Below are 12,601 nucleotides of genomic sequence, written 5' to 3'. Positions count from 1 at the left end.
TTTTTTTTTTTTTTTTTGTCATGATGACGGGGGAGGCTCTGCCTCACCTGCCTCCCCAGACCGCACGGGACAGGGATGAAGCAAAGTGCAGATATATTCTCAATGAAAATCTGTTCCACAGAGATCATGACCTCAGACTGGGCCAAAGGTTCACCTTCCAACACAAGAATGACCCAAATCATATAGAGAAAACAACATGGGAGTGGCTTATTCCCCACCCCTCAACTCCCTGCATGCAATACTGGACTCCTAATGCAGAACCTTAAGTTGTAGACTGAACCAGAGAACATTGAGGTGCTCCACAGAACGCCACAGGAAGTCCTTCCTCCCTGTGGCTATCAAACTTTTCAACTCCTCCCTTCCAACATAGGATAATAAAAATGAATCCCACACTACTGTGACAGCTCTTCCTGCTGTCACACACCACAGACAATGTTGAATTTTCTGTTTTTCATTTTTAAAATGAGCTTATATATTGATTGGATAGTTTAGATTTTCATTTTCAATTAAAATTATCAGTATTAACCTGACTCCTTAGTTGACCATTTGCACATTTATTTGTCAGTTGGCTATATTTTGGTTAATATGCAACAGATTAATTTATTTTTGTTTTGAGTTACCAGTTTCCTTTGAAGCTGCTGCTGGGATGCCACAAAAAAAAAAGAGTCCCAGCTGCTTTTCTCCTTCTTATATGGGATAACCTTCTCAACGAGCCATACCATTTGTTTGTAAGAGGAGGGGAAATTTGTTTAATACTTGTTTAGTTTTGTTCTGTTTGGGGGAGCTAGTTCTGTTATGGGCAGCTAGTTCTGTTCCAGTAGTATTTGTTTTATTTAAGTTGAGATATATTAAGTATGTTAGTTTGTTAGTAATTTACCCCTTGTGTGTCAGCAGTGGTCTGATCAGCCACTATTTAAGTTTCCCTCGTGTCTTGTTTAGGAGGTCAGTTAGTACTTGAGCTCTTTGTATTACTACCTGAGTTGAAGTTTGTTACGTTGACTTCTGTCTTGGGCCCAATTTATCATTTTCCAACTTTTTTTTTTACTTTTTTGTAATAAATTAAGAACTTTTTCTGAAATTATTCAGTGTCTCTGCACTGGTCTGTGCAAATTCCTGACACTTACAATAAACACTTTAATGTTTACCATACCTGTTTCACACCTTAAATGCTGGTATTTTAATAGCTCTGTTATTTTTATATTCTCTGTTATTTTTATATCTTGTGTGATTCCTTGTGCATGTTCTATTATATTGTAACCCTGGTATGGCAATTTCCTGCAGGATCAATAAAGTTCCTATCTTATCTTATTTTAGGGACAACTCTGTGAATGTCCGAGATAGGACCAGCTACAGCCCTGATTTGAACACTATTGAACATCTCAGAGAGACCTGATAATGGTTCTACCTGCAATCCCCAACCAATTAGACTAAGACCAAGAGGATTTCTAAAGAAAAATGGCAACTCTTTCTTAATCCATGTTTGCAAAGCTTGTTGCATCAAATTAAATGAGATTCAAAACCAAGTGTCCCCACCTTCTCTGGTTGTTGGGAGTTGAAGCCAGCAGGAACCAGTTTACAGAAGCTGCTATGTTATAATTTTGAAACCAAAATCTGTGCACTAGTGATGTGGGGCTTTAAGCCCCGCCCACTTCCCTATACACAACTATGGTGTCACATGAGCTTCCTTTGAAGCATGAATATTAGCACAAACAACAGCAAGGTAAGAACTCTGGTAATCAAGAGTCAACACCTAAATTATTGAAACTTGTACTGGAACTAATCAGAAGGTAAGATGGTCCTGTTCTGGCTTCAGCTTAGACAATCCTTTTAAATCCTGTACCAACAGGCTGCAAAACTAAAATTTGCAAAAACTGAAGGGGGTCAGAATATTTTTTTAGATAGATGATCAAATCTGTACCATGTTTTTAAAGAAAGAAAGAAACTGTAAAAGACGTAAATTGACAAAAGTGATAAAAATTCTTTACTTAAAATCAACTAATGAAAATCAGCCATGCTTTTTGAATTTTGGTTAAACCAATTTTTTTAAACCTTGACAAAAAGGATGTCATCACTTGAAAAGACTAATTTCCCCACAGGGACATGTTAAACTAAGGTGTGTTCTGTAATCAAGATCACATTTTTCTTCAATCTTGTAATCTCAGTCTGCCCGTTTAAAGGGTGAAAAGTAGTCATAGTGCTACTTTATATTATGGTGTGTAACACACTGAACACGGAGCACAGAAAGCTAAGGACAGAGCTGTCTCAGGAGCTCAGAGAGAAAATGATGGACATCATGTTAAAGGTAAAGATTATAATACAATCTCCAAGCAGCTGGATGTTCCTGTGACTACAGCTGCACAGATTATTCAGAAGGTTAAGGTCCACAGGACTTGAGACAACCTCCTTGGACGTGTTCACAAGAGGAAAAGAGATGAGAAATTTAAGAGATAGATAATAAGATTGTTAACCAAAGAGCCCAGAACAACTTTTAAAAAATTACAGGTGAATTCCAAGGTCAAGATTCATCAGTATCAGATCACACCATTGGTCTGTTTTAGCCAAAGTGGACAAGAGCGAGACTGAAATTTGCCAAAATAAATATTGAGAAGTCGCAAAGCTTTTGGGAGAATATCCTTTGGACAAATGAGACAAAACTGGAGCTTTTTGGAAACAAGTCCTATCGCCTCTGTGTTCACAGACCCAAAAATGAGACATACAAAGAAAAGAATACTGTAACTATAGTGAAACATCGAGGAGGCTCAGTTCTGTTCTGGGGCTGCTTTGCCGCATCTGACACAGGGAGTCATGAATCTGTTCAGGATACAGTGAATTCTAAAGACTATCAAGGCCTTCTGAAGCAAAATGTGCTGCCCAGTGTTAGAAATCTTGGTCTCAATCACAGGTCATGGGTCCTCCAACAGGATAATGACCCAAAACACACAGCTAAGAACATCCAGGAATAGCTCAGAACCAAACATTTGACCATTCTGAAGTGGCCTTCTGAGCCCTGATCTAAATTCTGTTGAACATCTGTGGAAGGAGCTAAAACATCTGGAGAAGAAAATCATCAAACCCGAGACAGCTGGAGAAGATTGTTTATGAAGAGTGGACCAACAACCTGAGGACAGGTGGAGAGGTGTCATAGAGTTACAGAAAGCATTTCATTGCAGTGATCGCCTCTAAAGGTTGTGCAACAAATTAAGTTAGGGGTACCATCCATTTGTCAAGGCCAGTTTCATTATTTTCTTTTATTTACTTTTTAATTCTGTTGATCCCAATGGTTGATTTATAGTTTTTTCTCTTTTTTTGTCAGTTTCAAGATATTTCTGTGACTTTTGTGGGGTTTTCTTTCTTTTAAGAAAAAGGGTTCAAACAAGTCTAGATAGATAGATACAGTGGTGTGAAAAATTGTTTGCCCCCTTCCTTATTTCCTGATTTTTTGGATGTTTGTCACACTTAAATGTTTCGGTATGTCAAACCAATTTAAATATTAGTCAAAGACAGCACAGGTAAACACAAAATGCTATTTTAAATGGAGGTGTTTATTATTAAGGGAGGAAAAAAATCCAAACCTACATGGCCTTGTGTGAAAAAGTGATTGCCCCCTAAACCTAATAGCTGGTCGGGCCACCCTTAGCAGCAAGAACTGCAACCAAGCGTTTGCGATAACTTGCAATTAGTCTTTTACAGCGTTGTGGAGGAATTTTGGCCCACTCATCTTTGCAGAATTGTTGTAATTCAGCCACATTGGAAGGTTTTAGAGCATGAACGGCCTTTTTAAGGTCATGCCACAGCATCTTAGTAGGATTCAGGTCTGGACTTTGACTAGGCCACTCCAAAGTCTTCACTTTGTTTTACTTCAGCCATTCAGAGGTGGACTTGCTTGTGTGTTTTGGATCATTGTCCTGCTGCGGAACCCAAGTTCGTTTCAGCTTGAAGTCACGAACAGATGGTCGGACATTGTCCTTCAGGATCTTTTGGTAGACAGCAGAATTCATAGTTCCATTTATCACAGCAAGTCTTCCAGGTCCTGACGCAGCAAAACAGCCACAGACCATCACACTACCACCACCATATTTTACTGTTGGTATAATGTTCTTTTTCTGGAATGCAGTGTTTCTTTTACGCCAGATGTACTGGGACACACACCTTCCAAAGTGTTCAACTTTTGTCTTATCGGTCCATAGCAGGTTTTCCCAAAAGTCTTGGGGATCATCAAGATGTGTTCTGGCAAAATTGAGACGGGCTTTAATGTTCCTTTTGCTCAGCAGTGCTTTTCGTCTGGGAACTCTGCCATGCAGGCCATTTTTGCCCAGTCTCTTTCTGATGGTGGAGGCATGAACACTGACCTTAACTGAGGCAAGTGAGGCCTGCAGTTCTTTGGATGTTGTTCTGGGGTCTTTCACAACCTCTTGGATGAGTTGTTGCTGTGCTCTTGCAGTAATTTTGGTCGGCCGGCCACTCCTGGCAAGGTTCACCACTGTTCCATGTCTTCACCATTTGTGGATAATGGCTCTCACTGTGGTTCACTAGATTCCCAAAGCTTTGGAAATGGCTTTATAACCCTTTCCAGACTGATAGATCTCAATTACCTTCTTTCTCATTTGTTCCTAAATTTCTTTGGATTTCGGCATGATGTGTAGCTTTTAAGGATCTTTTGGTGGACTACACTTTGCCAGGCAGGTCCTATTTAAGTGATGTCTTGATTGAGAACAGGTGTGGCAATAATCAGGCCTGGGTGTGTCTAGAGACAGTGTACTCAGTTGTGGCAAACCACAATTAAGTTATGTTTTAACAAGGGGGGAATCACTTTTTCACACAGGGCCATGTAAGTTTGGATTTTTTCCTCCCTTAATAATAAACACCTTCATTTAAAAATAGCATTTTGTGTTTACCTGTGTTGTCTTTGACTAATATTTAAATTGGTTTGATGTTCCGAAACATTTAAGTGTGACAAACATGCACAAATCAGGAAATCAGGAAGGGGGCAAGCAATTTTTCACACCACTGTAGATATGTGAGCGTTATGGATGTTATGTTGAGAATCTTGTCTTTGAACTCAGAGTTTTAAATTATCATCTTTAGTTTATCCAGATTATTTCCTGAACTCTTCCTTCTACAGACAGACAGCATCTGGCGGTGAAAATTTCACCGTCTGCCCGCGGAGGTAGTCCGATCTGCCGGCATTGTTTGTTGGAGCAAATCTCAGGTGAAAGCAGAGGAGTAGTAAAACTGCTGGAGTCGGGCCTGACACCGACAGTTGAAATGTAACCTCCTGAAATCCGCGCCAGGACATTCCCCAGGCCACAGAACTGTGACCAAAATCCAGCCTATCCTGGTTCTCGAGCACCACTGGCTATCATTCTGCATTAATGGCAATGAACAAGAGGAAAACAAGCTTTCTCACCTGATTGAGCTCATTCTCTGCCGCTATCCTCAGATTGGGGTCGATGGTCCCCTTCAGGGCCTGGATTATCCGGTTGGGATCCATTTTTTACAGTTTTATTCACATATACGTGAAGCGTCAGCTAACGTTTCTGCACAAATATTTTCACTGTTGTGCTTCTGTATTTAGTGGCCTGTAACCGAAGAAACACTTCCTGGAGTCAAAAGTACTACTTCCGGTCTTTACTTACAAAATCAAACTGGTTGTTTTAACAGCGACATAACAATGGAGTCAAAGAGACTCGTTCTTATTTCTGCCCGGCTAATTTGGTATAAACGTGTCCTTGTTTCTTACGCAACGCAAAACAAAAGAGTCAAGGGTCTCATCTTTCTTGCCTCATAAATCAGACCTCTGCTGCCACCCTGAGGTTTGGCGCTGTTACTACATCACAATCTCTGCATTAGTCTACTGGGCAGAGTGTTGGAGACTCGTTGGCGAATATTAGTCACGAGGGAGACTTGGGAGATTGTCTCGAATTGTTCTCGAGGGTTCTCAGTTTTATCATGTAAGTCACAGAGACTCACAGTCTTGTTGCTTGAGTATTTGTATTGTCAGACTGCCATTAATGTGTAAAAAGTACACTAGGCTTATAAACTTAGCACAAAAACAAAGGAAATTTGTCTTTGGTTGATTATTTCTTTGTTGTGACAATTTTTCTTAGCAATAAATCTTAAACCGTTAGAAAGCTTGTTAATTTCCCTTTAAATGGTGCCACATTTGTTAGGAAATTGCATTTGTGGGATGAGCAGAAGAGTTGAGTATGTGGGTTGCACCCTTTAAAAAAGCTTTGTCAGATCTGCTCTGCTAATGCCAAACAGCTTATTCTGCTAATGACTCCATCATGATTTGGAAAGTTTAAGCAAGGATTAGCTGTACTGAGCTGAAAAAATTCAGATCACAACAGGTAAGTTTAAAAACAAAAGCCTTTTCAACTGTATAGGATTTATTGCCAGAAGCTTTTTTACAAAAAATAAATAACCTAACACAAATTTCCTTTGTTTTTGGTGTTAAGTTTTATTTTTATGTAGGTAAAAGCATGTATAAAAGCATCTACGGTGGCAGACAGGTGCAAACACCTAAATGCTCAGCAGACAGCAAAACGCACTACAAACACATGAATGACGCAAACGCCAAACAACACAAAAAACAAATGACTACAAAGTTATAATAACAACAAAGTTATAATTGGAAAAGACAGGTAGTCAAAGAGGTCATACTATGTCTTCTGGGGCTACATTAGAAAAAAAACATAAACCCTATAGTAGTAGTAGAAATATTGCCTGAAAGAAGTGCATACGTTTTGATGGATAATTTGTATATGTATTATAAAATATGTTTGGGTAAGAAGAGTTTGTTTGCTAACAAAACATGTTCTTGTCACAGAGCTGCACACTCTAGGTCATGTGACCTCCACTCTGTCAGTTGAGTTCCGCTCATTAGTTTGCATTGGATTTTAATGGTGTTGTTTTTTGATTAATACGTTGCTACGGTGCCTCAAAACACCATAATAGCAAGTAATAGCACACATCCCAAGACCGAGCCGGTCGTTTTGATATATAATTTGTGTGGGTAGGTAGAGGGGCTAATTACCTTGGCCATCAGGATAGACAATTGTATACGCGAGAGGGCTAAGGAGAGAAGGGCAGTTAGGAAGTGCTTTGTTTCAGTTAGAGAGGAGGTTATTCCTGACTCAACTCACTCTGGTATACCCATTGAGGAGCCTATGCAAATCGGGGGAATCAGGCTCTCAGCTGCGGAGAGGCAGCGGCGCCTAATAGCCAAGGCTTGTTTTTATTGTGGCAAGACAGGACACTTTGTCCCCAATTGCCCTGTTCGGCCAAAAGAAAGGGCCCACCAGTAGCTACGGGAGTACTGGTGGGTGATTGTTCTCAGGATTCGGTCTCCCGTTTGTCAGTTCCAGTAACCATTATTATTATTAACCAAGGAGCCATTAAAGCAGCTGCCCTGGTAGATTTGGGGTGTGAACAGAACTTAATGGATGAGGGGTTCGCCCTGAAACATAACATTCCCATAGTTTCTCTTCCTATCCCAGTCCCAGTTTCCAGTCTAGACGAGAGCTCTCTCTCTACAATCACCCACAAGACCGAACCCATTGAATTAATTCTTTCTGGCAATCACCGTGAGAATCTAACCTTTTTTGTCTTCTCTTCACCTCAGTCTCCCCTGGTTCTGGGTTATCCATGGCTCCGGCTCCATAACCCCCGGTTCTCCTGGCAGGATGGTGTCATAAACCAAGGTTGTCAGGAAGAGCGGTACAGAAAACCAGATGGAAACCAGCATAAAGGTAAGTGGTTTATTTACACTATTTACAGGTGAATTCAACGGTGATGTTCAGGGGAGGAGAAATTCTGAAACGGTATGAAGAGAACCAGGGTGAGTCTCGGGTACAGGTGAGGATGATATAATTCCAGTTCAGTAATATTTCTTTTTTGTTGCTTACAGGTTCACTGAGTGAAGGAGGTTCAGGAGGATGACATCCAGAAGAGTGAGTTCCAGGAGGAGGTTCCAGCTTCGGCGACAGGTAATTTTCCACAGGAATGTGATCCAAAAATCCAGACAGTCTATTATTCACAAGGCAGGGCACAGTGAGGCCTAAGAGGCGTGATGCTGTAGCGTTGATCTGGATCCAGTCGCAGGCTTAAATACAGGAACTCCTCATTAGCAGAACAAGACACAGCTGTGAAGGAGGAGTGCTCTGTCCCAGCAGCAGGTGGAGACAGAGCAACTCCAGATCCTCACAGATGGGAGAATTGAGTCTTGGGGAACCCGATGCTCCTCCACTTGTTTACAGTCTGCCGTCACTCATCCAGTACGGGAACCGATGGAGGAGCTGGAGGAGTCACAGGACCTCTCCAGGGTGCCTGAGGAGTACCACGATCTCACGTCAGTATTTATGAAATCCAAGGCAGTCTCTCTCCCTCCACATCGCCCTTATGACTGCTCCATTGAGCTTTTTCCTGGTGCCCCCCTCCCTTCTAGCAGACTGTATAACCTGTCGAAACCTGAGAGAGAAGCTATGCAGAAGTATATAAACGACTCACGAGCTGCTGGCATTATTCGTTTATCCTCCTCCCCCTTAGGTGCAGGGTTCTTCTTTGTAACCAAGAAGGATGGCTCTCTTCGCCCCTGTATTGATTACAGAGGGTTGAACCAAATTACCGTAAAAAACAAGTATCCTCTCCCTCTCCTCACTTCTGTTTTCAAACTGGTTTTGGGTTTCACAGTTTTTTCTAAATTGGATCTACACAATGCTTACCATCTTGTCAGGATCCGTGAAGGGGATGAGTGGAAAACGGCCTTTAAGACTCCACTAGGTCATTTTGAATACCTGGTAATGCTGTGTGGTTTGTGCAATGCCCCTGCAGTTTTTCAGTCTTTAGTTAATGATATTCTGCTAGATTTTTTGGACTAGTTTGTGTTCATCTACTTGGAGGATATTTTGATTTTTTCCAAGACCATGGACGAACATAAGGGGCATGTCAGAATGGTGCTGCTACGGCTGCTAGAGAACAGATTGTATGTGAAGGCGGAGAAATGCGAGTTTCATGTCCCCTCGGTCAAGTTCTTGGGATTCATCTTGGAGAGCAGGCAGGTGAAGTCGGACCCAGATAAGATTCGAGCAGTCCTGGACTGGCCCGTTTCTACATCCCGTAAACAGCTGCAGCGATTCCTCAGTTTCGCTCATTTTTACAGACGTTTCATTAAGAACTCTTGTCAGACTGCCGCTCCCCTTACCAGGCTCACATCCGTCAAGTCCCAGTTCTGTTGGACCCCTGGGGCCGACGCTGCCTTCAAGGCGTTGAAGGAGAGGTTCACCACCGCTCCCATTCTCTCACAGCCCGATCCTGAGAGACAGTTCACACTGGAGGTTGATGCCTCCGATGCTGGGGTAGGGGCGGTCCTTTCCCAACAATCTGCCACAGATCTCAAGTTCCATCCATGTGCCTTTTTTTCTTGTCATCTTTCTCCAACAGAACAGAACTACGATGTTGGCGATCGAGAGTTACTCGCCATTAAGTTGGCATTTGAGGAATGGCGCCACTGGTTGGAGGGGGTGGAACATCCTGTCTTGGTGTTGACCGACCATAAGAACCTGACCTACCTTCAAGCAGCCAAGGGCCTCAACCCTCGACAATCCAGGTGGTCCTTTTTCTTTTCCAGGCTTAACTTTCTCATTTCTTATAGACCCGGCTCCAAGAACACCAAGCCTGATGCCCCCCCAAGGCAATTTTCCCCCATGGAGGAGCCTCTGGTTGATACCATTATCCCCAGTGCGTGTATTTTGGGAGCCGTTTCAAGGGACATCCTGGACCTGGTTCGCAGAGCGCAGCAGACAGAGCCCGACCCAGGCTCTGGCCCACCTGATTGAATGTTTGTTCCTACCTCAGTTCGATCAAGACTTATTCACTGGGCACACACTGTTGTGTTTTCAGGTCGATTGTCCTAAACAGGAGGTCCTTCTGGTGTCCGTCCTTAAATAAGGATGTTAAAGACTATGTTTTTGCATGTTCTATTTGTGCCAGAAATAAGTCCCTGCATAGCCCCCCCAGTGGCCTCCTGTAGCCCCTACCTACCCCAAAGCGGCCCTGGTCGCACGTGGCCTTGGATTTTGTTACGGGGTTGCCGGTGTCTCATAGTTTCTCTGTGATTCTCACCATTATAGATCGTTTTTCTTCGTCCCTCTCAGAAGATTGCCCTCTGCTGTCGAAACTGCCCATCTGCTTGTTAAGCATGTTTTTCGTTTACACGGGATCCCCAAAGAGATTTTGTCAGACAGGGGCCCACAATTTATTTCCAGAGTCTGGAAGGAGTTTTGTTCGGCATTTAGCGCGAAAGTATGTCTGACTTCTGGTTTCCACCCACAGACGAATGGGCAAGTGGAGAGGATGAACCAGGAACTTGAATCCACGTTGCGCTGTCTTTGTTCCTCTGACCCCTCGTCCTGGTCTGTCCACCTGTCTGTGGGTGGAATATGCTCATAACTGCCATGTTTCTGCTGCTACAGGACTGTCTCCCTTCGAGTCATCCCTGGGTTACCAACCTCCAGTGTTCCTCCATGATGAGTCAGACATTGCCGTTCCCTCCGTTCGTCATCACATCCACAGATTTCGGCGGACCTGGAGAAACACAGAGAGAGCCATCGACAGGACAGCAGCACAAAACCGTCGCTTCGCAGACCGTAAGAGGAAGCCCGCACCTTCCTACTCCACGGGACAGAAGGTTTGGCTTTCGGCTAGGAGCGTTCATGGATTCCCAGATCGTTTATCCTGGATAAGACACTCATTGACAAGTTTCACGCCTTGCGCCCCACCAGACTGCCAGGAGGCGGTCGTTAAAGGGGGGGCATTGTCAGGTTCCCGAGTTTTAGGTTTGTGTGAGCACTCTTCCTTCCACAGGATCTTTGGGAGGTGACAGATGAATACAGCTGTAGCTCATCCCGGGTCGTTTCCTCCTGGAGTTATAAGCTGCTGCAGATCTTCAGCCCGTTTCTGGATTGTCCCCACACATCGCTCAAACATCCCGAGATCTGCAACCTCGCTTCCCACGTCTTCAGGATCAAGACCACCAGCGGGTCCCCCGCACCGAGGACAAACCCCTGGTTAGTGCCTGCCTGCTCTCCCTGCCGACTCGTCTCGCGAACCTCGGACTTGGTTCCCCTCTCCAACCCCCCCCTGCTGGGCGGAAGTACCAAGTAAGGACTTCCGCCGTCAGAGAGTTTCCTAACGCTATCACCTTCTTTGCAGAACCGAGAGACCTCTGTTCCCCTCCTGAGAGCCCTGAATCTGTTTTTTCTCGTTGTGCTCCCTAATAAAATCATTGTTTTCCTATCTTGGGTGAGTATCCTGCATGTGGATCAAAAGGATTGGAAACATGACAACGTTGTTCTGTTTGGGCAGCATTAAAGTTATCAGAAGAATAAAAACAATATAAATCTAGAAACATTTTTAGAGGTGCATTCCTTGTTTAATGTATGATTTATTTCTGTTTTTTCACACAACAATGAACACCATAACAGACAGAGAAATTCAGGTTATGACATTAATCAGTAGTTAGAATAATAAACACGGACCAGTAATAAAGGGCATATGCCATTACAACTAGGGTCAGTGAAGAGAGCACCACTCATGGGGTTACACCCAGTGTCAAAGACAAAACATGGTTAAAAAGCGGTGATCAGACTTTTGAAAATGTGTTTTTAGAACCTTTGAGAGAATATCTTATTTTTTCTAATTTCATAAAAGAAAGGGCATCTTTTATCCAGTGAGAATATGTGGGTGGGAATGTATTTTTCCAGTGCATCATTATAATACATCTAGCTAGAAGTGTGAGGAAAGCCACAAGGTCAGCAAGATGGGGTGACAGTAATTGTTTTTTGGGGAGGACCCCAAATAAAGCAGTGAGTGGAGATGGCTGTACTGTGGTCGAGGTAATTACAGAAAGTGAGTCAAAAACAAGTTCCCAATATCGGAATAGAAAGGGACAGGTCCAAAACATTTGACTTCACACAACTTGAATCTGTCTGGAAAGATTCGAGCCAGTTTGCTTTTGGACCAGTGTACTCTGTGGACGACTTTACATTGAATAATTCTGTGTCAGGCACAAATTGATGAAGAGTGAATGCTTGTCAGTATATTTTGCCACATTTCATCATCAATCTCTATGTTAAGTTTGTCAGACCAAGCAGCACGAAGATGATTACACCCAGGAATCAAATTGGGAATTAAAATGTATATTTTGGGTATTGTACCCTTTGGAATGGGACTGATTTCTAACAATCTGTCAGCCATAGTAGAGGTTGGGATTCTTGGAAAATCAGAGAAGCCATCACAAATAAAGTCCCTAACTTGTAAAAATCTAAAAAAGTGGGCACCCGGCAGGTTAAAGTTTAAAGATAATTGAGAAAATGATGCAAAAGTTCCTGTGGAAAGGCCCGAGGGTCCAGACAGCTTGAGTCAACACCTGATGCTGAGTCAAATCCACCCGCTCGCTTCGTGCTCACGGTGAATCCAGCCTCTGCTGGGAGGTCTGCGGCCCACACCTTTCACCTACTTTGAACCACCCAGACGTCCGACAAGACTCAAATTACCATGACAGACTTGTCAGACTACCAGATGAGTAAGATTTAAAATAAAA

The 12,601-nt window shown here is 43.0% G+C and overlaps 2 protein-coding genes and 1 long non-coding RNA gene across 7 annotated transcripts in view; 1 reads left to right on the top strand and 2 right to left on the bottom strand.

Moving 5' to 3' along the window:
• ipo8 (importin 8) overlaps nucleotides 1-5,751 on the bottom strand; it is a 101,560-nt gene extending 95,809 nt beyond the window's left edge. For 2 of the 5 annotated variants that reach the window (XR_005232721.1, XR_005232722.1), the window contains exon 1: nucleotides 5,408-5,751. Coding sequence is in view for 2 of the 5 variants with exons in the window: in XM_037973832.1 (XP_037829760.1) it covers nucleotides 5,408-5,491 (84 nt within the window). In the remaining 3 variants the exon portion in view is untranslated. The remainder of the gene's footprint in view (nucleotides 1-5,407) is intronic. The other 3 variants (XM_037973832.1, XM_037973833.1, XR_005232723.1) reach the window with 2 other exon arrangements.
• LOC108244131 (NLR family CARD domain-containing protein 3) overlaps nucleotides 1-12,601 on the top strand; it is a 1,204,881-nt gene that overhangs the window by 693,591 nt on the left and 498,689 nt on the right. The gene's annotated exons all lie outside the window — the stretch shown is intronic.
• On the bottom strand, nucleotides 7,532-8,063 carry LOC119616733. The gene is made up of 3 exons (XR_005232738.1): nucleotides 7,908-8,063; nucleotides 7,769-7,815; nucleotides 7,532-7,677 (listed from the first exon to the last, which is right to left on the bottom strand). It is a non-coding gene; the product is annotated as an uncharacterized LOC119616733 (long non-coding RNA).

This window comes from Kryptolebias marmoratus, linkage group LG23 (genome assembly GCF_001649575.2).
Source record: "Kryptolebias marmoratus isolate JLee-2015 linkage group LG23, ASM164957v2, whole genome shotgun sequence".
In the NCBI taxonomy this organism is placed as follows: Eukaryota; Metazoa; Chordata; class Actinopteri; order Cyprinodontiformes; family Rivulidae; genus Kryptolebias; species Kryptolebias marmoratus.
This window is presented reverse-complemented; position numbering and strand designations above follow the sequence as displayed.